Source organism: Pungitius pungitius, chromosome 16 (assembly GCF_949316345.1).
Source record: "Pungitius pungitius chromosome 16, fPunPun2.1, whole genome shotgun sequence".
Lineage (NCBI taxonomy): Eukaryota > Metazoa > Chordata > Actinopteri > Perciformes > Gasterosteidae > Pungitius > Pungitius pungitius.
The window spans coordinates 6,385,355-6,411,224 of NC_084915.1; the positions used below are offsets into that span (position 1 = coordinate 6,385,355).

The 25,870-nt window shown below is 42.9% G+C and overlaps 3 protein-coding genes across 5 annotated transcripts; all 3 read right to left on the minus strand.

The window, feature by feature from the left end:
• Positions 1 to 275: 275 nt before the first annotated feature.
• On the minus strand, positions 276 to 2,993 carry prdx5 (peroxiredoxin 5). The gene is made up of 6 exons (XM_037467139.2): positions 2,704 to 2,993; positions 1,707 to 1,841; positions 1,473 to 1,604; positions 1,146 to 1,184; positions 1,004 to 1,068; positions 276 to 649 (listed from the first exon to the last, which is right to left on the minus strand). Exons 1-6 carry the CDS (start codon positions 2,788 to 2,790, stop codon positions 544 to 546), a joined length of 564 nt encoding a protein of 187 aa, XP_037323036.2. The 5' UTR covers positions 2,791 to 2,993; the 3' UTR covers positions 276 to 543.
• A 692-nt stretch (positions 2,994 to 3,685) lies between these two features.
• Positions 3,686 to 15,968, minus strand: esrra (estrogen-related receptor alpha). 3 transcript variants are annotated; one of them, XM_037467137.2, is made up of 8 exons: positions 15,750 to 15,968; positions 14,145 to 14,247; positions 10,101 to 10,485; positions 9,450 to 9,566; positions 9,233 to 9,346; positions 7,898 to 8,065; positions 7,297 to 7,566; positions 3,686 to 6,638 (listed from the first exon to the last, which is right to left on the minus strand). In XM_037467137.2, exons 3-8 carry the CDS (start codon positions 10,477 to 10,479, stop codon positions 6,385 to 6,387), a joined length of 1,302 nt encoding a protein of 433 aa, XP_037323034.1. In that variant the 5' UTR covers positions 10,480 to 10,485; positions 14,145 to 14,247; positions 15,750 to 15,968; the 3' UTR covers positions 3,686 to 6,384. The 3 variants fall into 3 exon arrangements, with proteins under 3 accessions (XP_037323034.1, XP_062414005.1, XP_037323035.1); XM_062558021.1 differs by lacking the exon at positions 15,750 to 15,968 and adding an exon at positions 15,383 to 15,401; XM_037467138.2 differs by lacking the exons at positions 14,145 to 14,247; positions 15,750 to 15,968 and adding an exon at positions 13,158 to 13,600.
• A 4,058-nt stretch (positions 15,969 to 20,026) lies between these two features.
• LOC119215442 (potassium channel subfamily K member 4) lies at positions 20,027 to 25,609 on the minus strand. Its single transcript, XM_037467620.2, has 7 exons — positions 25,339 to 25,609; positions 24,836 to 25,097; positions 22,667 to 22,793; positions 22,408 to 22,568; positions 22,127 to 22,313; positions 21,184 to 21,326; positions 20,027 to 21,094 (listed from the first exon to the last, which is right to left on the minus strand). The coding sequence occupies exons 2-7, from the start codon at positions 25,022 to 25,024 to the stop codon at positions 20,510 to 20,512; spliced, it is 1,392 nt and encodes a 463-aa protein (XP_037323517.2). The 5' UTR covers positions 25,025 to 25,097; positions 25,339 to 25,609; the 3' UTR covers positions 20,027 to 20,509.
• Between the last annotated feature and the right edge of the window lie 261 nt (positions 25,610 to 25,870).

Consider the following 25,870-nt stretch of genomic DNA (forward strand, 5'->3'; position numbering starts at 1 on the left):
TGTCAAGACACACAGAGGGAGATCAGGAAGTATTTGTATTCCCCAATTTTGCATAAATGCGTAAAAATTGAGAGAAGCAGACTTCTAAAACGGACTTCTCATAACTTTCCTAGCCAAATACTGATTAATCCATATAAACCAGTGACATTCAGATGAATATAATTGTCTTAACTTGGATTAAAATGAAGACAAACATGTCAAAGATGTATGCATAGCCTTAAGCCCTACGGTTAAATACTTCATTGCTTTCGGACATGTGCACACATGCACGCACACAACATGATTATTGCTTTAATACTGAATTTTATTTGCTCAATGATATACAGAGGAAGTACGCAGTTGCTTTGGATTGCCAGCCATAACACGTGTGCGCATTAATAACCTCCTAAGTTTTGCTTGACAGAACCAGGAAGAAAAAAATTATAATGCGACTTTTGCATCCGTCTTTGGGAAAAAGGAGAAAGATTGAACAGGCTGGGCTTTGTTAGTGCTACTTTTACAAGTACTGTGTTTGCAGTGTGGTTTATTGAGCTCTAAATAGGCCTAGAGCCCAGACAGAACATTGGAAGCCAGGCTGCAGGTCAGTCCGGTGCCATCCGGCTCCACATTGATCTTCTTCACAACGCCATCTTCCACCAACATAGCATACCTGAAAGAAAGAATGAAGAACAAGGATTTGTAGCTAGAGACCTCAAATATCTCAGCTACACACTGACTACAATGCAGTAGTAACAAACATTATAGATTTTTTTTCCAGCATTATTCTAGAAATTAATTATTATTGGCCACTGGTTGAAGAAGTCTTTGATTTGTTGTGACACGACTTTGATGAAATTGCACTGAGTTTGTATCCTTATTGTTGAAATGCACTTATTGTAAGTCGCTTTGGAAAAAAGAATCATCTAAATGACATGTAATGTTAAGGTCTCATATGGTTTTTTTTACCCTAAAAAATGGTATGCAATTGATGCTGAAAAACTGGAATGGACAAAAAGATGAATACCTCTTGGATCGCTTGTTCCCAAGTGCCTGAACAATCTGATCACTGTCAAGTAGCAGATCAACTGCCTAAGAGGAAGACATTAAAAAAATTAATACATACAGTCACAGGAAAAAATAATTGATATGTAGATATTTAGATTTACCTTTGTAAAAGCTCCAGTAGGATCAGCCAGCATTCGAACCTGCAGAAGACAGTAAAGTAAGCTAACAGCTCAGTTGTGTGCCATTAGTTACAGTTTTTAAAGTCTCTCTCTGGTGCATAATATGGTTTTATTCAACAGATCGCTGGAATTGCCTACTGGTCAAGTCCATCACGAATTGAAATTCATACTTTATTTGCTGCTGACAGGAATTTATGGTTAATGAAATTTTCATATCATCTGGAATATGTAGTCAGCTTTATTCTACAATATGACTTGATGCACGTTGTCATGGAGATTGCCCATTGAACTAAAAAATACACTCCATACCTTGCCATCTGCCCCGTGCTCCTTTCCCCAGGCAGCCATGACAAATGCATCATTGACGGAAATGCAAGCGACCTCATGGACACCTTTGCTCTTCAAGTCCTGCGCCTGCTGCACAAAACCTGGGAGGTGAGTCTGAAAGCAACAAGAAAAAATACAACATCAGCTGATGCAAAGCTGATCATGCAGAGTGAGACACAGCAAAGAAAGAAAAAAAGATGACATAGTGGTCTCAACCTTGGAACAACCAGGGGTAAAAGCTCCAGGTACAGCAAAGAGGACTCCCTTTTTCCCCTTGAAGAGCTGATCCATGGCCACCTTGTTTCCTGGTTCCCCCTCCTGAACCTCCACAGCAGGGAGATGCTCACCAACCTGTCACAGATTGAGCAAAGTTAATCCGCATTCCTAAGTCACCTTAACAAAATTACACAAATATAAAGAAAAAGGTATGAGAATGGTGGTTCAGCAAATTATAAAGACTAAATAATCTGAAGAGGATAGACATTTGAGCTGTAATAATCGCACACGTGTTGCCACTGGAGGGCGACAAATCCCAAGAATTAAAAATGCATGCGTTCGGTTAAAATGGCCGAATAACAATTCTAAATGTAACCCTAATACTAACCGTCTACGACGCGACACTTTCAACAACATCTAATAGATGCATGTTGCTTTTACAACAAAGCTATTCGTATGGTCACAATATTTCCACGTGAGAAGGTCACGCACCCCATAGACTAAGTTTACCACAAATAAGCTACTTGGGGAATAATCAGAATACGTAAAGTACGCTTTCACACCGTGTTGCATTTACTGACGCCAATATAAGGAACAAACAACCCAAGACAACCCTGTGTATGTTTCCCACTGACTAACGTATAGAGGGGCTTTGGAGCTGTTACATGGTGATTATTTACAGGTTGCGTAATTCAACGTTCACTTGACCAGCAGTAACGAGGAAGCTGCTGGTCACAGTGACGTCACCAAGCCGAGGGTAACGGCCAGAAACAAACATAGTTAACCGCTCTATTGATCGTCATGGTGACGGGGGCAAGAAAGGGGTCCTCGCGGGTACAGTTAGCTCGGTGAGCTAACATGGAAAACGGATACGCGCGCGACCTGTGGCGTAACCTTAGTTATTCCTCAGACTTCCTAAGACTTGAATCAACTGCTCCTGACTGCGCCATGCGAAACAAAACGCGCTAAACGTTAGCTAGACGCCGACGACGCTTACCTGAATCGGCATTTTGACAAGGGGAGACGTGTGTAGCAGTCGGAGGGTTCGGCAGCGTCTGGTGATGGTGCCCGTGACGGAAAGCATTATGGCTCAATATTGAAGCAGCTCGCGCAAAATGTCCTGCGGTAGAATTCCGGCAGCGTGCGACGTGGTTGCGCTGTCAGACGCAGCTCGGCCTGCCTCTCTGACTCCCCACTACTGCCCCCGGCTTGACTTTGTCTGCGTAGGACTTAACCTAACGTTAGCTCCCAGATTTGGGGCCTGCTAAATCTGGATTCAACGTTACTGCGCCATCTGCTAGCACGAAAGCACCTGCCTCATGCCTCATCTTTGTTAGACTGGAATGGAATGACACAAATATAATATAAATATCCAAAAATAAAAGTTGGAGGAAATGTCTGAATTCTATATGGTAAAAGCTCAACATTATTTTAATGTAACGTTAACATAGTAGTTTGATCCTATTTATGGTTTACTACTTGGTAAGTCAGTACTGAGTCATGTGAGTCACTGTAGGACTATAATGTGCTTTTTTAAAAATATACTTTGAAAAGAACTTTGCAATACTTCAGCTCAAGCTCACTCTTTGGCAATCCTACACTGATAGACTTGAAAGGTTAATGCAGCTGTTAAGGTCAAAGCTGCTAACCGACACCTGCAGTCAGAGGTGCAGACTCTGTACTGAATGTACAAACACATGGAGACAAACGGCTTCCAATGCAGTATGCTCAAATTATGCAGTCAACTACTAGCATCCATGCAGTACTTTATTCTGGAGGATTTGTTGTCATGTTGGTGCCTTTAGGGTACAATATTACAACGACATTTTGACTTCATCAATGTCAAAATGTTCCAAATCTATCAATGAGGAAATTGACAGTACCCCCCCCCCCCCCCCCCCCCGCCGTGATGGGGCTCAATGCAATACACACAAACATGCACCCACAAATACACACAGGGAGAGGTGAGACCAATGATATGTGGTGGTGGTGTGTCCATTTATTACACAACACAAAGCACCTACAATAATCCACTCCCCGTTGCGTCAGACAGTGGATGATCTCACTTTTTTCACAGTGATTTTTATGTGGACATGTTTAGACAAGGACATCAAACCGTTTTATCTAAATGAAAAGAAAGAAAAAAAATCTACACAGAAATTCACAGCCAATATCACACGCAAAAACAAAGCGGTGTCAACAAACGACGGTAAATTGAGTAAAAAATAGAATTTAATCATTTAAATAGTCTTTCAAAATACAAACATTGATTTGAACTAAATAATATAACGTTTAGTAGCTATTCTTCATTATAACTGGCGTTGTTACATTTACACAGCTATACAAGGAAATGTGTGAGGTTTGGTAATTTATTGTATTGCTCATTTATATTAATGCGCACATATTTCATAAAACCACAAATGACTGTATCATTATAACGGTGACACTGCAAACGACCCTGCCTACCTCCAAAATCCATCGTACCTAAAACAGAATTGTACTCTAATGAAAAAGCTTCCATTGTGTAAATGGCAGAGTCAATATGAAGACATTTTAACAGCTCTACTTGGACCTTGGCATCTATATTTATTTTTTTGTAAAAAAAAAAAACAGAACATGTATGCTGAGAAGCAGGATTAATCAGCCATATATAATGTGAAGACAAAAAAATACATGATCTTGGCTGATTCTCACAGCTGCCAAAACATTTGATGAGCCCGATGCTCAAATTTATGTTGACCAATTAGAAAGATCAAGAATTCCATTTGTCTCCACAGTTATTTGGCCATCTGGCTTTCTCTGCACCCTGAGGGAGCCCTCTGTAGCCTCACCATGCCGCTAAATCTATAGAGCCAGATAAAATTGATCCATAAAATGACATTCAGATTCAGAAAAAACAACTGCTTACATAAAAAAACATTTAGTATTTATATTATCCTGAATGGAAAGCTTCATTTCAATACCAAACCCACAACAGTGTCACAATGTAAATAAAATACCCTTGAGTCCTAGAAAGGAAAATATATGAAAAAGCTTTACAAATTTCAGAGCACTGTAAGCTGCACAAATATAATTGTTATGGGGAATTTCTATCATATTTGCTGGCTTTATTGTCTTCCACTATAAATTGCATGTTTCTGTTTTTTTGATTGAAACTGTACATGGCTGAAAGATTAATGGCTCTCTGGCCACTAAATATTCTGTCTGATTTTGACGTCAGATACTGTAGCCTTGCATTGCATGTGAAGCTTATTATGATGATCAACTTTCAGGGTTTTTTGAGACAAGGTTTCAACATCCAAAAAGAAGATAATGCATATTTTGCATCTCTTGTTGTCCTGAGCCCATAACGGACACTTGCAGTTTTAGTTCTCACGATGTGCACAATTCAGATCTTCTATTCAACGCTCATCACGACTGCGGAAAATGCAGCAAAACCTCTCCATCGTTTATCAATCGTATGGATAAGTATTAGAGCCCCCAAATCGAATAGGTCAGACAATTGTTTTTGAACAGCACAGCTGCTGAAGTCAAAAGCCCTGGTCAGATCGACTGGTAGAGGACAGTATTAAAAAAAAGCAGATGAGGCCTTTGACATTTCTGTTTTAACCACTTACTTGTTCGCTTTTAGCCACGCTTTATTTTCAAAGAGTTGCGTTCTTCCCTGATCTCTGATAGCTCAATGGTTTCGCCTGCACGCGGGCGCACACGCACACGCTCACTGGAAAGGAAGCAACGTTTTTTTGCGCGTAGCACTGAATGAATCGCCTTCCGAGTAGAGCATTCTACACAATCTTTGTATGCACTTCTCCCTCGAATTGACTGCACAACCTTTTGTAAAGAGTCCTCCACCTACTTGGTACATCAGTAGTTCCCAACTCTGGTATTTACCCCGAAAGTGCTGTTTTTTTTCTTCTTTTTTTTCTTTCTTCCTTACTAGCATTTTAAATCTGCTCACCTGGCCTCTGTGACCCCGAAGCACTCTCTGCTAGCAGCGGGAATTTCAGAAATCAGCACTTGGGGTTCTGAGAGTGGAGAACTACGGATATACACACACACGACTAGATGCCTCACGCTTTTAGCCACATTTTAAATGTGACGGACAACAAATTGATTCATTATATTGCTTTAACATATTGCGAGTAGTTCCTATGAGTTTGCTGACAACGGCACACTAAACTATAGAAAATACAAGCACTCCATGTGCATATTAATCTGTCTTTCGCTTGACGTTGCTATGACTTCCATGAGTAGGTGTTGTTTTAAAAAGTTCACAAGCCACATGTGTCAGTCTGTTCTCGGCCACCTCCATGTCGTTTTTCAGTGGTTATGGAACTGCAGAGCAATGCTGTGATGGAACTCACCATGAAAATGGTTGAAACCATGAAGCATTCTGGCATTCGCGTTAAATGTCATCACTCTTGGAGCCTTTTAAATAAGTCTTACTGCAAATACCCAATTCCCACTTCGGGACATGAATGCACGAGCTTTTTATTTTCTCATATTATTTTCCTTTCTTCATGTGTAGCCTATGGAAAACGGGAAAAAAAGGACCATTTCCTCCATTATGAATTCTCTAATAAAATCTTTCGTTTCTCACAAACCACTCATCCACTATTGAAACCTAGATCTCCATTGGGTCTCTCTCTCTGCATCCTATTTGCTGCTTCCCTCTGCTCTAGGGAGAGTCCATCATGGCTTCCAGCATCTCCAGGAATAGTTTGTGCATGGGAACGCCACCGCGGGTCTTGATGCTGTAGAAGGTGGTGAGAGCACGGCCAGCAGTCTGTCGGAGGAGAGGCAGTGTTAAAAGGAGGCGTCCGGCCCGCTGGGAGTCGTCTGGGCGCCGCTGACATTCCAGCTCCAGCAGGGCCTGGTGGAGGAGGTCCCGCAGCTTCTGCACCGCCTCCGTGTCCTCGATGTAAACAGAGTCTAGCAGAACAGCAGGGAGCAGATGGAAAGGCATTGAGCAGGGTGTTTGCATTCTCTCAGCTTTTGCCACAGAAAGTTAGCGTGTTGCCCATTGACTTACCAAAAATACAAACTAATTGTAAGCTTTATTTACAAAACCAAAAGTGTAGCATCCAAAATGATCATTATGTTCAATGAGGACCTCTCTAAAACCGTTTCAGCAGAATCTGAACAATAATTACTATGTTTGTTTTTGATATAAATGACCTAATGATGTACCTAATAAACTGGAAACTGAGTGTAATTTTTCAAAAACGTAGTTAATATTCCATTTTGACATGTCACCTGAAGGTTTCCCAAGAAGTGGATTTACCGGCAAGCACTGGACCTTTAATACATCGAAAATTATAAATGTAATAATTTTACTCTGACTTAAACAGAGTAATTCTTGATTTCAGCCAGAGTGACTCCACTATGAAAAGGCTGCAGCACCCTTTTTATGATCAATAATACAACTAGAAAAACATTTTTTGGGGGTAGTTCCTCATCATGAAAAGTCAACAACATAGCTGATCAGGGTACACTAAAACTGTCATGGCTCTAATTCCTGGCATTCTTAACAAATGTGGAGCACAATCCATTTGTCTGCATAACTGTTCAAATACACAAGGGTAAGTACCTGAGTTAGTGAGTGCGATGGCTTTAAGCATGACAAATTCCTCTCGGTCCACGTTCAGCGCCCGGAAGCGGCGAGCAAGTTGACTAATTGCGCCGTTTAGCTCCGTCAGTCCAGCAACACGGGACATCTCCTCATCGAGGACAAAATCCTCCGCGAACACCACTTCGTCCTCACAGCCAAGCGAGCGGTACGCTACACCCAGCACCAGCACTTCCAGCCACACTGACTGCAGCACGGACATCTGGTCTGCTAAGGACAGCGACAGGAAGCCTGCAGAGGAATAGGCAGAGAGGGTGGAGTTTAAAAGACTGGTTCACATTGCTGGTGTCTCCTGACTCAGGGACCAACGGTGCTTCACAATATAGAATAGTGTAAGCAGCAATTATACTTTTTTTTCATTAAATGCATTAAATGATCTTTTACATTTTATATACAGTATGTGTTTCTTATTTATTTGGATTTTGTGTAACATAATATTTATGTGTATATATATGTACATGTATTTATTCTCGCTTCTGTACTGCATGTCGTTGCAGTTGGCAGGTTTGATGAGGAAAAAATGGAGACCTGTCAATCCAGCAGTGTGTTTATCGTCTCTTACCGGGAATGTGTTTAGCCCAGCCGATGATGACAACCAGCTCGCGGTCAGCGAGGTCACACAGTGTGGTGAGCGTGCGCTGGGCTGTGTCTGGCTGCAGAGGGTCCGGCATGGCAAATAACTTCTCTGGCTCTGCCACTAGAAGGTGGGACACGATGATGTTGGAGGAACCTGTGTCCCAGAATAGAAACAAAACGAGGGATTAATATGATGTGCAGATAAACAAGTGCATAGTACATTCGTAGACATACAGATAGACAGAGAAACTAGTAAACTAGTTTATATACACTGTACTATATGATGTATGTGAATCAGGAGCTTCCAGTTTTCCAGAACCAAAGTACAGGCAGGCACAGCACCCCACTTTTTGGCAGTAGAGGGCGCCATTATCGTATTGTCTCAAATGTTGCTTGTATGCTGTGGGCACCTCACATTTCACCTGCCAGGCATGTCCCGCATGTTTGAGAGGAACACGCTCCTCGAGTTAAAAAAAACAAAACTACCCTAATCTAATTACTGCCTCATATTTGTGTTCCTTCTCCAACCAGTTATGTTTCTGTCCAAAATATCCTCACTTAGTAACTTTTTAAACGTTTGTGCTGAATTGTAATAATTCATGGTTTAATTATTTTGGATGTTATATTGACCTTTGGCCACCCAATTTAAATGAATGCATCCTTGACCTTGAAGTGGATGTTTGTTCGAAATCTAAAGAATTTTTCTGAAGGCATTTCCAAGAAGGGAGCTCACAGTGTCTTTGACCCCTGACCTCCACAATCAAATCAGTTTCTCCAAGGTTCAAGTGGAAGTTTGTGCCAAATTGAAATCGAGCCTTCTTGAGGTATCGCATTAACGAAAATGGATCAGACGTGAGGTGAAAGTGCCTTTGACCTCAGACTCCCAAGACCCAATGTTTTTATTCTTGAGTCCAAGTGGACGTTTGTGCCGAGTTTGAAGATATTCCTTGTGGTCGTTCTCGATATACTGCATTCACAGGAATGGGAGGGGGATGGATGGAGGGACGACCCAAAAACATAGCGCCTGTGGCTAAAAGGGTCGCCGCCGTGGAGGAATGGAAAAGGTTGAGCTCTGAAGAGGCGGACTCTCTTCCTCTCCTTCTGAACCAGAGGAACACAAGGGGGACTTGTACCACACGGAGTGCAGATTGGCTGGGTTGACATTGCTTCTGTTGCTAGCCACATGCAACTTGCCAGCACACGGTCGATGGACGGTAGACAAAAGCAGCTCCTTTTCTGCTCATTTTTCACAACTCATATTACCCTATACTGCCTGCTGTCAAACAACTCGCTAATGACAAGAGAGGAATATAAACAACACCTTTTTCACTCTCCTTTGTCAGGGGGAGAGGGGCACTCTGGTACGTTGCATTCTCCACTTCTGGGCGTCTTTTGTACTTCTGCCTTCCACCTCTGACCCTGTCCAGACGAACTCCTGCATTGGGACGACAGAATTAACACATCACGCATTCAAAAAAACCCGTAAGGCTTGACTTCAAAGAGAGGAAACCGAACCTCTGCACACCACCAACACTCACCCTCTTTCAGCATGCCTACTTTAAGGCACTTGGTGAAGCGGCATGCTTGACAAGCCTTTCTGCGCCTCTTAGTTATCTCACACTCATTCGATGCTGGGCAGCTGTATTCGATGTTACCTTTATGAAGGACCAGAAAACAACACGTAAGATATGTATTATTTCATCACAAGTCTACTTACATTTCAAATACACTACATGTCATTTAGCTGACGCTTTTATCCAAAGGGACTTAGTGCAAATAATACGATCGTCTTTAAATGTTACTCTGTTTTCTCTACAAAATGCATATGATCACAAATAAGTAAATATGAGAGAGACATTTGCGAAAAGCTTTATATTGATTTCAATCATTAAATACAAATATGATATCTGTTCTATTAACTGCCAGAGTCCTTATGGTTGAAATTTAAGAAAATCCTCTGTTAGATATTCATTCTAGTAGCTTTGTGGGCCGTCCACACACACACAATAGCCCACAAAGCTATTAGATTGTATAGTTATGGAGGCAGTGAGGGAGTCCTTACAGTACAGGGTCCTCCATTTAGTGCTCCGCCCCTGGGTGGAGGGTAGTCATGGAAATGACCTCACATTGAACATGATTTAAGCCCTTACAGAGGATAAGACGGAGGGTAACTACTCAACAACACACACCTTGGATGGTTCTCTTGAAGAAGGCTTTGCAGGCCTCGCATGACGCCACGCCGTAGTGGTACCCAGAGGCCACGTCCCCGCACACTAAACACAGCCTCTTCGGCAGCGTGCTCAGGGCGTACTTGCATCGCCCCGCTCCATTTCCAGCGGAGCCCTCCTCCGCTCCATCCCCACCCTCGTCTTTAAAGTGGCAACGGAGTGCCGGTGTGTAGAGCGGCGGGGAGTACCGCTTAACGCCGTCTCCTCGGGTTCCTCCACCTCCACTTTGGGAGGAGTCTGAAGACGCCCCGCCAGGGCTGATCCGACCTCCCCCTCCTCCCTCTGGACTGCTCGGTTCTGCCTTTATGTAGACGTCTGACCGACGCTCCCTGGAAGACATTATTATCTACAGAGAGGGAACAATGAACAGCATAGTGAATAGAAAATAAAATGTACCGCTCTTTGAAAATACTTTCATGTCACCTGGTTAAAACCATCACTGACAGTTTATGCATACGGGATAGTTTGAGAGTAGACAGTAATTAGAAGGAACAGGCTTCCAGAAAGCTAAGTGTATAGTAGCCAAATCAACTGTGGTTAAGACAAATTACCATCATGGTCAGTTTGCTTCATGGATTGTGAAAAGCACCCAGATTTGACATTATCAGCATGCCAACATGACAAAAGGCCGCCTTGTTCCTTATCTTGTTCTACGGCAGCTTATTTCCTGTGTCGTACGTGCCTCTTTTTGAGCTGAGTTTTTCTTGAGGCCGACAAAAAAAAAAAAAAAAACTTAGATTCACTCAACCAGAACGCTTTACGTCTGAAATATAAGTATACGGGTCCTCTAATCCTCCCCGCAGTGGGAAGTCTTGGTCTGTGACATTTCCAGACATGAAAATAGCCAAGGTGACTGGATGAAGGTCACTCGGCTTATAAACAGTGACCGCTCTTCCCTAGTCAGACACATAACTTATAAGGCAGCCAGAGTACTGCGGCAACCTGCTCGCCTGCCAGGGGCTGTCTTTAGTTCTCAATTTAAATGCAGAGACAGACATGGTATACACTTTACACAGAGGACTCATGGCTTATTGGAGATATTAAGCAGAAATGATTCACTTTCCTGTCACCGACGATAATCACAAAATCCATTACAATTCTATTGACTCAATGTCAGGACTAACAGCTCTTGCATTTTGTGCATTCAAGGAGTGTCAATATTTGAATACGTGTGAGATTAACGTGACCACCACTCTGCCATGTCCCTTACTATGTCAATCACTTCATAAACGAGTGTACCTGTTGCATAATGAGGGCACCAAGTCAGTATGTGTACATTTATTCTGAAATTAGCAAATGATGATAGAGCTATAGATTACGCTTTTGTTGATTTGCTCCATTAACAGGGTCCTGAAAAACGGTTGAAATAGGGTCGAACACTGGGGCGTGAATTGCAGGTCGTGTCTGGGTTTCAACTGAGGAGCGGATGCATTAATGCAGAGGCATACTCCAACGATTGTGCTCTTGTTCCAACTTAATAGATCCCTGTGTGAGGACGATATCTGCAGCCTAAATAGCTTTAATCCATTTAAGAACCAAAAGTCACTCGGATATTTTCATACTGATAAAAACTGGCAACTGACTGCTAATAACAACCTTTTTTTCCTTGTTTATCTGTAAATGTGACAATACATTTGCAGGCTGTATATTTTCAAAGTGGTGCATTATTCGAAATGCTTATTGGTGTAATGCTCAAATGCCTCACCGTGTCAACAACGACAGCGTTACATGTGGTTGTTTACTCTGTACACGCTGTAATGGTTTACTGACATAATTACATACGAGTATGGGTGTAATCTGCCAAAAGGCTCTTAGTATTTACCATCCGGTACACACGGTTGACAACATATGAAATGAGTTTTATTCGTGTGCCGTCCCAAAACAAATCAACTATCATCCTGTTTGTGTCAATATGTGTGTTTAAGGCCTAAAATCAATAGGACCTCAGTCCTGACCTGGGGTGTATATTATCTGTCCAAGCCCATCTGATATGCATATTTGTTACTTTACTTATTTATGGACATGTATGACAGCGGGGATCTACTGATATGTTAACATTCAGATACACTTCAGATCCCAGTGTGCATTCAATGGACCTGACTCTTATCACGATGTTCTGCACTTTATTGCATTAACATACAACCGATGAGAGACAGTCTTTTAATCCATCTGTTAAATAAGATTTGCCTCCACTTCACTTTTCGCGGAAATCTGAACGCAATCAAAGTTTTTTCCCCACTGAGGAAAACAAAGTACAGGCTTTATTTAGATGCTGTACCAACATCTCACACACACACCATACCATGTAACACTGTGAAGTGTGGCTGCAGATAAACACTTTTAACATCCAGGAACGTTTAACTAGTTTGCTCCAGCTATAAGCCACGTGTGTGCCTTTTATCATAATTATTGCTCCAGCTGATAATCCAATCCGGTGGTAGCGGACTGTCTTCTCTTTGGAGTTTGCCCCCTCTGGACTTGATTGTAGCGGTTTGGCAAGCAGCAAAAAGGGTCACTGCAAACTCTGCCCGTTTAAAGTTTAGCTCACCTGGGCCAAGGGTACACATGAGCCAATGACATCCCCTCCGGTACACGAGCCCAGATGTTACACAGATTTGTTCAAAGCAGAGACCAACAAGTCAAACTGCACCATGTGCACCGCTGGCCAGTCCGGCATCTCCTCGAGCAAAAGAGGAACATCGCTCTCAGAAGCGAAATCCTCTAAATCAAGCGGTGATAACTCAGTGGTTACTTGTCGCCTCAGTCAACACGGTTCGGCGAGAGACTTGTAACATACTCCACTCGACATAAAACGTGTCCCGTGCCCAGTGAACCAAGTTAATACACGTTGTGAGTAGCGTTAGCATTAGCTTCAAGCGAACGCCTTATAGCAGCGGGTTAGCTTAGCTTAGCCAACTAAGCTAGTAGCAGCTAGCGTTAATCCCGACTGACCAGGCGCTCTCCTGCTGCGGCCTAAAGCGTATTTACGTCTGTGACCCGGACCAGGCTGCATCTTACCTGATAGCGGTGACTAGGACGGCCTCTATGTCTCTCCACGGTGAGATACCATGACACAAGATTGACGGAAAATACGTTTCCAGACCGCCGGTGCCTGCTGTGTGTGTTCGTGTGTGAATGGTGTCTGTGTGTGTGTGTGTGTGTGTGTGTGTGTTGAGATGGGCCGGGCTACACTCGGCTTTCTCTAACAGCTGGCTGATGATAATGGTTGGATATAGTGAAGCTGTACCACATTAAGGTCAAGGAGCACTCCAGAAGCAGTTTTCGTCGTGGTTTAACTGCCAAATGAATGAAATGTAAGTACACGTGTATTTTTGCATTGGCTTGGATGCCATAAAAGAGAGGAGGCTATGTGTCTTTGTATAACTATGTTCAGTCCTAATTGTTATTATGTAGGCCTATAATGAGCCATTAATCCGTGCATATTAGAAAATTACAGGCATCTGGCTTTACAATGCGTTAGCCACACATCTTGATTGCTGGAGAAGGTTTTTATTTGTCCCAGGCTACATTCAGCATCCCCAAAAGAAATCGATTTTGGGACCCTCAGACTGCTCCTTTCTCCTCACACATTAGACTTTGGATGGGACCACTGATTTATTCTAGTTAAGCGGGGAGCGACCTTCCCTCTCCTCTATACCCTACTTGTCCTTTGTGTATCCTCTGTGCATTCACCCATGTTTTCAACATGCCCCACAAGGTTCTCGATTGCAACAGAATGATAAGCACGATAAGCATCTAAAGCCACTTAATATTTCGGATGTGAAATGTAAAGCCGACACCATCAGAATCCTTCTCTGGTGTTTTTGATGCATTTATCAGTTCACATCCCTTGCGTGGCCAGAACTGTTTTCAAAACAAGACATTAACCTTCAACGGTAAAACTCCTTCAAAGCCTTAGAAGAATGAACTTCAGAAATGAATGACAAAATATCTCCCATGAAGCACAGCGTAAATATTTCATTAAAGATGATATGTCAACATTACCTGGTAAATGAGCTGGAGTCTGAAGCCTATATTTATTTGGCTCCCAGTGGTAGTTTAAACGAATGCCGTTGCTTTGGATTGAAAGCTGCAGTTATCAGGACACCTGCAAAGCAAGGAAAAGTTGTTTAGCCCCGGCAGCCGAGTCACTTTTTGTGTTCCCAGCGGCCATTTGTCACTTTAATGGTCACAAGAGAACATTTGATCAAGTCCTAAAGTTTTCAGATCATTAATGGGTTGTAACTGTGCCCACACTTTTTATGACTTTTTATATTTCTCCTTCCTAAAATACATATTTGAATGTATCCGTCTGTATTTCTGCACACTGCAACAGCACCCTCCCCCTCGCGCTGCATGACTAACTCCAAAGGTCACAGGAACAGGAATGCTTGAAGGACAGAAAGAGCAAAGCCAACACCTTGTCTCTCAGTCATACAATGTCATAAGCTGAAGTTTGGTGATAACTCTCTGTAAATAATTAAAGGGACCAGTTTAAATGTATAAAAAGAACACAGCATAAAAGCATCAATTTAGTTACTGTTTAAATTGCAACACAGAGAAAAGCTGTCTACAAGCAACTTTCAACTTGCGCAGCAAGGCTGTAATGTGGGACAAGCCTAGTCTTCAAAAGAGACATTTTAATAACGGATATTAATTAAGTTAAAGACGTGGATTTACATTGTTTAAATTACCATTCAAAATATCATTACTATTAAAATGTCACACTCTGATGAATAACCAACACTTTTTTCGCGATGTCATATAAACCAGCCAGTCCTTACTCCGCAATGGTTTCACACCTTTCTCATCCACCTTAATTTAGTGGGCATAGTATCTGTCACTGATAATGCATCACACTGACTGCATGACCCATAAAGCCCAGTTGGAAGGTTTTAAATGCGGCGCGCTGTGGAGACGAAGAGAACAGCACCCAGGGGTGACCTTGTCTACTGATCTCGGACCGGTGAAAGGTTAATTGCCACAGTGGATTATGCTTAAAGATCAGTGACCTCAATCCCGGTCCCAGCAGGCTCGGTGTCATGCATAGTTTAGTGTGCTAAGACAAGAAGGAAGAATCACTCAGAATGGTTAAAATACATAAACAATAAAAAAGCTACTGTATACAGTTGCAGAAGTGCGGGGTGTTATTTGCCCAAACAGGATTCGTTTCACGTGTGGACCTGCGGTGAACCGAGACCGTCACCCGCGGCATCTTATTCAACCATGCATTCTTTATTTACCCAATAAGTGAGCATGCATCCCATTTATCAAGACCTCTTGTCGGCGGGCTCGGTGTAGAGCTTTGGCTGTCGCATATGGTAGTAGCGCGCGTATTTCCGTGGGAAGTAGAGTCTAGTTTCTGACTGCAAAACGATTTCACGATGCAGTCTATTAAAACGTTTGTTCGGCTGCTCGTGCCCCCCCCCCCCCCCCATGAACCCCAAACAACGTGGCCACGCGAAATCCGCTCTGACGGGCGGATCGTGCGTGTGCACATCAGGCTTCCGCCGAGGCAGCTGACAGCTCCGCATTAAGATTAATAATAGCCCGAGCCCACAGTGGGCTCCATCGCTGCAGTGTAGGGGAAGGTGAGGAAAGGCTACTCACTGGGAAACGCAGAAGCATCGCAGGGTTGTTGATGTTTTTTAATCAATAGAGAATCAAGTCCTTGCGGCTGGTTAAGTCCAAAGTTGACCGGTTTAACGGCGCCGTCCAGTCCTCACAGGGTTCCTCACATCGCATCACTATGTCGCCGTGTGGATGAGGTGACAACAACAACCGGCGACGGTCTTGTACGCCTGTTCTGTTCCGTACACGGTGGGGTAGGGGGGGGGGGGGTTATCAATTCTCGTCTTTGCCTTGCACAGCTGAGCTTGTAGCTGGAGCGTCAACACTTTACGAAGCAACACCGAATGTCCGGTAAGAAAAAAAAATTTCACAACAAAACTTAGTCGACTCGCATATTAATAAATAATGATTCAATAATGATTTAATATTTAAGCCAACGCGACGTGTAGAGATACAACGTTGGCCATCCCCTAATACTGCCTCCATAACCAATGGGTATATTACTGAAATCAACACAAACCCTGGTTTATTTGAACAAGACAACCGAACCAACTTCCGGTTTCTTCGTGACTTCCCCCTCCCTTTTAGCTTGACGCAGCTCAGTGACGTAGCCTCTATCCCGTGTCGTTTCTCCTCCCTCTGACCAATTTGCGTCCGCTGAGTCTCCGTTACGTCCGCACGCACCTTCCACTGGCGTCCTCAGCATTATAATGCGGCCCTGCAACTCGTGAATAAAATATCACCCAGTCTACAAATGTCATGTATATTTATTACGATCTGATACTTTTTTTCAGACCAGAAAATATAATACATGACATTCCTTCAGGGACAAATTTATTACTGTAGCGAGTCGACTCTCGACAATGAAACTACGATTATGCTATAGTAGCGTTGTTTGTTTGTTTTTGTTCTGGTTTTTTTTTTTTTACCTAAAGCGACAAACAATCAACCTCAAACACCATACAGTTTAATATTGTAATGTCTGTTGTGAGGACATTTTAGCTCTGAATCCTGTCACAAGACTGTTTCAGAACAGATCTAAATAATGGCTTACACGTCACTTGCATATACACATCTATGGAAAATGGAGTCATGCTTTCGGTCTTGTGACACTGAACCGGCCCTCTCCACCGCTACACTGGTTGGACAGGAGCCAAGGAAGAGGAGATCAGGAGATCACTGCAATGGGATGAGACGGGGAAATAATCAAGGGATAGTAGTTCGGCGGATAAAACAGTAACCTGCAGACACGTTATCAGAAAAATAGTACCATCGAATAGGTCTCAGAGAGATCTCTTGGTTGCGCCATTCACGTGGGATGGAGCCGATTACAACGATTAGATGCTTTTTCTAGTTAACTGAGAGGCTACACTGCTTCTCGAAATAGGCTGCCCCATGCGCTCTGCAACATGCCTTCTAACAGCTGGTGCAGAAGTTGTCACAGGAGAGTTGTCAACCTCGGCCACTAAACGAATAAGAACAGGACGTTGGATAAAAGAACACGCGGAAGCCCACGGCGTACTCTGGATAACTTAGTATTGCCCCAAAGAGCGCAGCATTATCCCTCTAATTATAGACCAATAAACGTTGTTCTAGTCCCTTTAAACCAATAAGTGCGAGAGCTACACTTGCATGGAGACGTCTGCATGCAGGCTCTGCAGCGGGCTCGAGGCACGGCGTGAGCTCTTTTCGTGGTGCGCGCACGAGAGGAAAATCTGACGGCAGTGTCATTGCGACCTTGAAGCAAGGTCATTCAGGCTCTGCTGCAGACACTGCAATTCTACGGGGCTGCATCATACTGCTGCAGAGTCTGCATTAACACCCTGTTACGGGCGAAACCGGTTATGCTATATTCATTAGATTCAGGCCAACATTTAAAAAAAGAAGAAGACGGGATTTGTTTGACACGGTATGTTATCTTGAGATTCATTGCATTATAAAGGTATGAGTACAACTGTGTTGCTCTTGGCAGCTATAGTTGTCGCTAAGGATTTGTGGTCGAGCTGAAGTGGAGGAACAGGCTAAACTCTGAATGCCAGCTGAGGTGCCCAACGGTGCTCCTTACAGCAGGTCCTGACCCCAGACAGGTGTCGGCTGATAAATACCAAGACGCCATTGTGCCTGATATACAAATAGCATTGGCCACCGCATCCGTGAGTCATGTCACAACTGATAGAGAACAGCCTCCACCTATTCTACAAACACTTTGATCTTCATAGGGCTCATTTCAATTTGTTGTAGCCAAACAGTTGTTGTCTTTGTCTTAATGTCTTTTATATACTGTAGGAAAAAGGGTAAAGTATCCTAAAACTGAGCATTATATAGTATTATGGTTATCAATGCTAAGGTCGATACTGACAGATGTTTGACCAAATTGGAGATCAGAGCATCAATGCCATCAGGCCACATTTGATGGAGTTTCACACCTCTGCATTGACTAATTACATGTGTTCAAAGAGGTTTTGTTGAAGATGTCTAATCCCATTAGTCCACACTGTCCATTTGTGAATGATGGAAAATGTCCTTCTAATGGAACGGTTCCAGGATTTGTCTCTCAAAGAGGAGATCTCTACAGTCTGTGATTCTGTCATCGAACTGAGGTGTTGGGGTAAATTTTCCCTTTTAATTCCGGGTCAGGAGTGCCGCCTACATCAGCACTACTGACGCTGCCCATTATTGGCCCTCTAGTGGCAGCACACGGAGACCTGCAGCAGCGGAACTGATGACGGTATAGCAGCTGAGTGAATGTCCTCCAGTGAAAGGTCACCCACTGCCACAGCACATCATCACTGCCTGCTGACTTCCTGTTTGCAGTGCCAGAACGCTGCCTTTTCTTTTCACATATCCCACAGTAAAGTGTCAGATTTCTAAGGGGCAGGCGAACAGTCACTTGGTTCCTGCTCCTTCAAAACGCATTTCGCTTACTCACCATAATATTCTGCCGACTCACCAACCAAACGCATTGTTCGATTTGTCTCATTTCAAACTCATTCAGACATCAACAAGCAAACGCAAGTTTTGTCAAAAAACCTTGGACAAATGAAAGCATGATGTTTTAACGAGTCGTGAATTCGCGTACGGAGGGAAATGTCTGAGTGTGCCATCTGCTGGTTGTGTTCAAAGAGGAAATCAAATCTACATTCATCTACTTAGCGAGGGAGCGGAGGGGCACTCATAAATGACTATCAACTTCAACTTTCATTTGGATATTATGCAAGATTAACTTTTGCAAACCAAGACACAGGCATCAAAATAACTGCAGTTACGGGTTTGCTGCAGAACCATGTTTGTCCTTGGTGCCATTTTCAGATTGAAACACAACGGTAGAGTTTCCAGTGGAGTATCACTTACACGGATCAACTGAGGAGCAACAGCACATGCTAAAAGGGCCATATTGACAACCTGAAGGTCATCTATACGGTACATCCGTAATATGGAACCCTATGCATGCCGTTCAAATCATGCAGCACATCTGGCCGATAGCTACCAGCAAACCCTCTCCATTAGAGCCAAATTAGTCATTTCATCCCCACCCCCTCTCTTCACATCAAATGTGGCCTGTTTTTCAATTTATTTCCAACCATTCAGAAAAACTCATATTATTAATTACTAATATTCCTGTGGCGTCGTTTTTTAGCTCCCCTGAAAATATCGGTCTGTCTATTTAGACAGTACAGTTTAAATATTTGTACAAGTCAACGGATTAACTCGAGATTTACTACAGACTTTTAGGGTTTCTGGAGGATCAGTTTTAATGTCTTCGGTGATCCCGTGACCTTTCATCTGACGCCAGCATCGCGTCACCCATGGCTGTTGACTATTCATATTGTTGCACTTGAATTAGTTTCTTTCTGAATATAACAGTTGTCGTACCATACCTGAATAATTTTCACAAAATACGTCAATATTCATAGAGAGAGAGCTTTCTGTCTCTCTAACTATCCATCTATCAATTCACCCGTCTATAAAAATATACATATTCTGCATTAAAATTGTAATCCATCACATTTTGCTGGGATCTGCTCTCTCTTATGCTCAGCTTTGACCTCCTGTGTATGGCACACCATTCTCTCTGTACTGGGGCTCTAACCCAACATGTGATGACAATAAATACATTTTGCTCAACAGATTATCATGTTTCCCATCTTTAAAAAGCAAGTACAGTACTTTAAAAAAAAGCTAAACGTAGTTCCAAGTCTCAATGCAGCTTTCCTTTAAAAAAAAGAAACTTTATTAGGGAAATGCATCACAGTAGGATCAATGTATTTCACCATCAATCTGCAAATATTATGGTTGTACACAGTATTTTAAAAAGGTTTTATTACACACCAAAGAGCCTATTTAGCACTCGTTTAGTTGATGGCAGCATTCAACATTTAAGTATCTGCCTAACCACCTTAACCTTTCATTAACATGAGCATCACACAGCTGCGTTTTCTTGGTGGTTTTTTATTATTAGTGAAAGCAAGCAAACCCTGACGTAAAGAGAGTGGTAGAGTGTTTCTTTCTTGGTCCAGTAGAGGGCAGTAACTCCTCAGAAAGTAACGGGAACATTGGCATACAAATCACTTCATCATCTTTTGTTGAGGAATACACACTCGCATGCTAAGAGCAATAAATGCAAAGCACACGTGGCCAAAGCTGCTGCACCAGGGTTTCCCCTTAAGTGTCTGTAAGTAAGCAGAACATAGATACAAATACATGTGCTATATTGACAACTCCCCTGAAACAATATAAGCGCTTCTCATATCTCTTAGGCTGATACTTGTGCAGTGGAGTGACTGTTTTCAGCTTCATTCTTAAGGCTCCACTGGTAGACCTGAAATTGGTTGGGGGTTTCCATTGGGCTCCTTCTCATCACGGCTGGAGCTTTTGAGTTTGGGGCTTCTCTGTGGAACCGGCCTTCTTTGCCGTCTCCTCTTGGGCATCCGAGAGCGTACGCGGTTGGATTGTAACGCATCCAGCAGAGGATCCAAATGGAGTTTACCACTCTGGGCATCCGAAGACTCGTCGATAAAGGCAAGGTTCTCCCCAAAATGGTCCAGAGGCTGCGACAGGAGAGGATCTGGCGGAGTCTCTGCGGGTTTCTCTTCGGGTACTCCCTCTGTCTGAGTGACCTGAGAGTCGCTTTCTGATTCAGACCCTGACTCATTGGAGGAGGAAGAGTAGGAAGATCCCGACTCTGTCTGACTCTCACTCTGCTCATCTTTACCCTCAGGGGCCCCGTTGGCTGACACTGTGTGACCTTGGCTGCGAGGGCCGTGGCGGCGCTTTCGGCGGCGCCGTTTAAAGGGGTCGTCGATTCTTCCTGCAATGCGAAAATCCACCGACATATTCTGAATGTTTTGGGTCCAGTCAGTCGCGTGTGCTCGGAGCTCCTCCATCTGAGAGAAGAGGATGAAACCAGAGATGAGGAAAAGGCAGTGGAAGAGAGAGGACATGATAAAAACAGAGGCCAGTGGACGAGAAGTACCTCGGCTCTGGTCTTCTTAGATAGAACCCGAAGCCAGTTACCAATCATCGTCAGGACGGACGCGAAGTAGGCAAGACCAAGCAAGATCCAAAACCATACTAAAGGCTTGTACCAATGGTCACTCCCCGCCTTTCCTGAATCCCCTTTGAGAATATAGAAAGACACATTGTGTGTAAAGCCAATGCATTCATCCATTCACCTGTTTTTAAAGAGTAAATAAACCTTTAAGATAGGAGATACTATGCAGCAAAATAGATCATCAATAATTCATCAAAGCATGAATCATATATGAGGCAAATTATAATTGTCTGCACTTAGTGAACTTAATGCATTACAACAGTTATATTTATGGATGGTAAATTAAATCATGCTCATTCTCATCTGTGAATAAAGTCTGCGAAAAGCAATTCTATTCAAACAGCAGCGCAAGTTGGATATATAAAAAATCAAAGAAATTTCAGCCTTGCACAGTAAATATTTATTGATCTGTGCCATCATGTGGATATATGTGTCCAGTGAAGTCATAGATTTAAGGTGGCCTTCAGGAAATGGGGAACACAAAAGGCTCTTGGTGTGATGTTTGGCTTGTGGGTTCTGAGCTTCTTTGAGAACAGGATGTTGCAAGATGGCGTACTCTGGGATGAGGACACACTCCCTGAGTAGATAAGATGGGCTAATTTCAAATGATGAAGGTCACTCAATGAATGTTGTATTATTTTTCTTCTAGATAGATGCCCCAATATAATACACTGCCTCTTTAATAAGGCATCTAAACATTTCATTTCATTTATATCTTATTTTTCCCTCTTTCTTTCTCTGTGAAGTCCTGTATTTCCATAATGACAGTTAGAAAATAATAGTTATTGGACAGTTGGTTGCATGTTAGAATGGGACCGGAACTTAAATCCTTTGTATCTAATCCTTTTCGATAACTGTTGTATACCTGCAACATAGTCTCCGAACCCCACTGTTGTCAGGGTGATAACGACAAAGTACGCCGACTCCAGATAAGTCCACTCCTCCACCTCCTGGAAAATCAGGATAGGCACAGCGACGAAGAGCAGGCACCCGAGCAGGATGGACAGGACGGCTGAGATCACCCGCACAATGGTTGGACTAACACGCCATTTCTGTCAGCAGATTGAAAACAACACAGCAGCATGAGACAAATAAAAGGGAGTGCACGTGCAGAGAAGGCATTGGAAGCTCTGTTGAGGGTCTGACCCGGAAGAGAGTCTCTATTTTGGCAACAGCCTTCCTCAGCCCAGTACCCAGATGGTCTCCAACTCCAGCAAGCAGGAAACCAAACATCGGGATCCCCACCAGAGCGTAGAAGATGCAGAACAGCTGCCCTCCTTCTGTCTTGGGAGAGATGTTTCCAAAACCTGAAGATGTGAGAGCCGATATTAAAACCCCAAGCGGAAAGGTCACAAATATAACTCATGGTAGCACAAGTAGCTTATTGTTCCTCCTGGACACCCACCAATAGTTGTGATGATAGTCCCTGAGAAAAAAAAGGCACTGGCCAGATCCCATTGGCTGACATAAGTTAGGTTACTGCCGGGATCCACGCCAGGATCCACGCCTGCACCGACGGCCTCCACTACTTTCTGATATGGCAAAATAGAGAAGACGAGAGTGTAGTGGGTCATTCATGTAACAATTCAGCAATTCATGTCTTATCAGTTAGCACACACGGTTCACTTTTGACATGTTGAAAGTTTTAAAGGAACTGACAAGATAATTAGTTTGTTTTTATTATCCAATTAAATTATCCAGTGTGTCGTCAATGCTGTAGAAAATGCGTTGTCATGGCATCAGCAGCAGGCAGTCAGCGATAAAGAAGCTACTGGTGATGTGCTACTGGGACGGCTCCGTTCTGTCCGAGTTTATCAGCACACTGATCTAATTATCTGTTTTTTATCTGTTGGTGTTAAATCTAAAATGAGTGTAATGCAGATGTATTAATGCTAAAGACATCAATACTTATATATATTAATATCGTAGAGGCAGGACTAGGTTGAGTTGATCCTGGACATATCTTTCCCAACTCATTTGAGAAGTCATTGATCTTTCTATCGTTTCACGATTCCAACTCTGCTTTCACTTTAATTGCTGAAGCGCACAATCGGTGTTTGCATGCTCAATTGTTGCCAAACAAACACAGCACATGTTGAGTTGTTAAATCAGCTGAACCGTACATTACTCAAGGTAAGAACAGAGGACCTGCTGATAGCGGTTTAGTGAAACCTGACCCACAGCAATTGGTTAGCAGAACTTCATCTGAAGAATGACAGCTGCCTGGTTTACTCGTGATGAGGAGGACTTCCAATTGTTTTTCTGACAACACTGTTGTACTAAAACCGAGTGGGAACCTTCACTAAGTGATTCTAAAATGTAAGGATACATTGCAAGAATAAACCTAAAACGACCTATATATTTTATGATTAATTCATTTAGGGAAATAAATTGAACTAAACTTATCATAAGATTTCATTTAAACATTTATTTATATCTTATATTATAGATTTCATTTGAAAATACCTATCTAAAGCAATCTTTATTTCTTTATATAGCGGAGCTGTGCATGCTCACCACCTACCTACTAACCACTCTGACAGAATCTCTTTGGTATCTTACATGCTTTGGCCAATGGTTAACTCTGACACTGACAATAAAAACTAAAAAACTAGCTTATCGTAAGCTAATGCTACGACTCAAATAAAACACTAACAGGAAACTTGACATCATGAACTTAAATGTTTCATTATAAAAAGGGCCTTTTGAAATAATGTTTATTCAGTTATCAGGCAAATCATTAAATTAAGTGTTAAATTAAGTAAACAATGATTTTTTGTTGGCTTGATATTGAACACTTAATCAATCAAATGAATCATTCCTTCCATTCTAATATTATGAACTATGAATTATTCATCCTGTATTTCATTTGACCAGTAAACAGGATGCACAAAAAGAGCGCCCCAGATCTGCAATGATCTTTCTCTAAATAATCATAAACAAAACAGCCCCTTTAACCTTTTGGCAAATGTCAACGGCCAAAACAATGCTTTACAACTTTGGCTCATAACGCTCATCTATCAGGCACTTGCACACGCATACTAGAGCTAACCCATCCTCACAAAGCCGCTCAGACCACACCTGTCACCATGCACCCACTCCACTAAATATTAAAACAAATCTGAAGGGTCACACTTATGATCCATATAACTGATTCAGTGCGATAAGTTGTATTGTTAAACTCCAACAAGTTCCAAGAAAGATGAAATGGGAAGCAGTAACATCAAGATGGAGGCCGTCTCTAAGGTTCAGAACCTGAACCTGAAGTGTAGCTGATGAAAATGTACACACAAAGAAATCTTACCACACCATAATGATAGTAATTACCAAGTATGTGTATGTGTGTGTGTATTCTGTAAAAAGATTTTTGTTGAAACTAACTAAAAGTAAATATTCCAATTTATTTCACTATTTCTAAAAAATAATGTTTCAATAAATCCAACCTCTGGACAGTTCAATAGAAGAAAATACTGAGGCGTTATTGTCGTAAGTTGTGTTTATAATACGTTTCAGGGGTTTCAAAGGGGCCAAATCTATGTTGTGAAGAGCCATGTCGTGAGAACATCTGCTGTACCTCTATGAACGTCTGAAGGTCATCTGGGCCCATGCAGGTAAAGTTCAACAAGAAGTCCCGCCGCGCCTCCTGCAGATCCATGTGCTTGCCTTCCTCTCGCGGAGCCTCCAAGGAGCGGAACACCACGGCTCCCAGCACCAAGTAGAGAAGCACCCCGGTGAGGATGCCGAGGAGGGTGGAGCAGCGCATTGCTGCACCTCTACTCAGTCCGAACGCAGCCTGCTGTTTGTCTGTGCCTGGATCCCAGCTGCTGCTGCTGCAGCTGAAACATCAGCGACCACACGTGCACGGGGGTTTCTATCTGACCACAGCTTCTGACAGCAACCCGCGCACGAGGCACTAAATGCACTGCTGACACACACAGTGAACGAGACATCCTCGATAAAGCGGCTATCATTGGACCTGCCTGACATTCTGAAGCCACTTGACTGGATGAGTGCAATAACGTGTACGATGCATGTCATAAATGGACGGACTGATGCCCCCATAATAGTTGAGCTCACCTATTAATCCGCCTGAGTGGGCCACGCCTTCGTCTTTTCCAGTGCTCCTTGTCACCCGGCCTGAGGATGGAGTCCCTGGATCCGTACCCGATGGGGAGGCCGCCCACCTCACATTCCGAGGGAGGGGACACTACATAGAAGAAGAGGCACCTATTTCCACCCGCTATTTGGAATTCACAGCATTGACGTCAATAACTTTGTTCACTTTCACGCAAAACGCCATTAGTGAGGGAAATCCTCGGTGAGAGGAAAAAAGACACGGTGAAGCTCACACACAGAACACAAGTTGTTGTCTTTTCTTCTATTTCCTTGACGTAATGCAGCAGTTGCAGAAGAAATGTAATGTGCAGGTACCTCCAAATGCATCAGATATGGACTACAGAGTATGTTGTTTCTTTGAAGAAGCAGAAGCTCTTGAGGTCAGGAAGTAAAACCCGGTTCAGTGCCATAAAGTTCCTTATCATGGGCTCAAACCAAGACGCATTCTCATTTTTCAAACTGAAGGCTTTGCACTTTGAAAAATCTTTGCCAG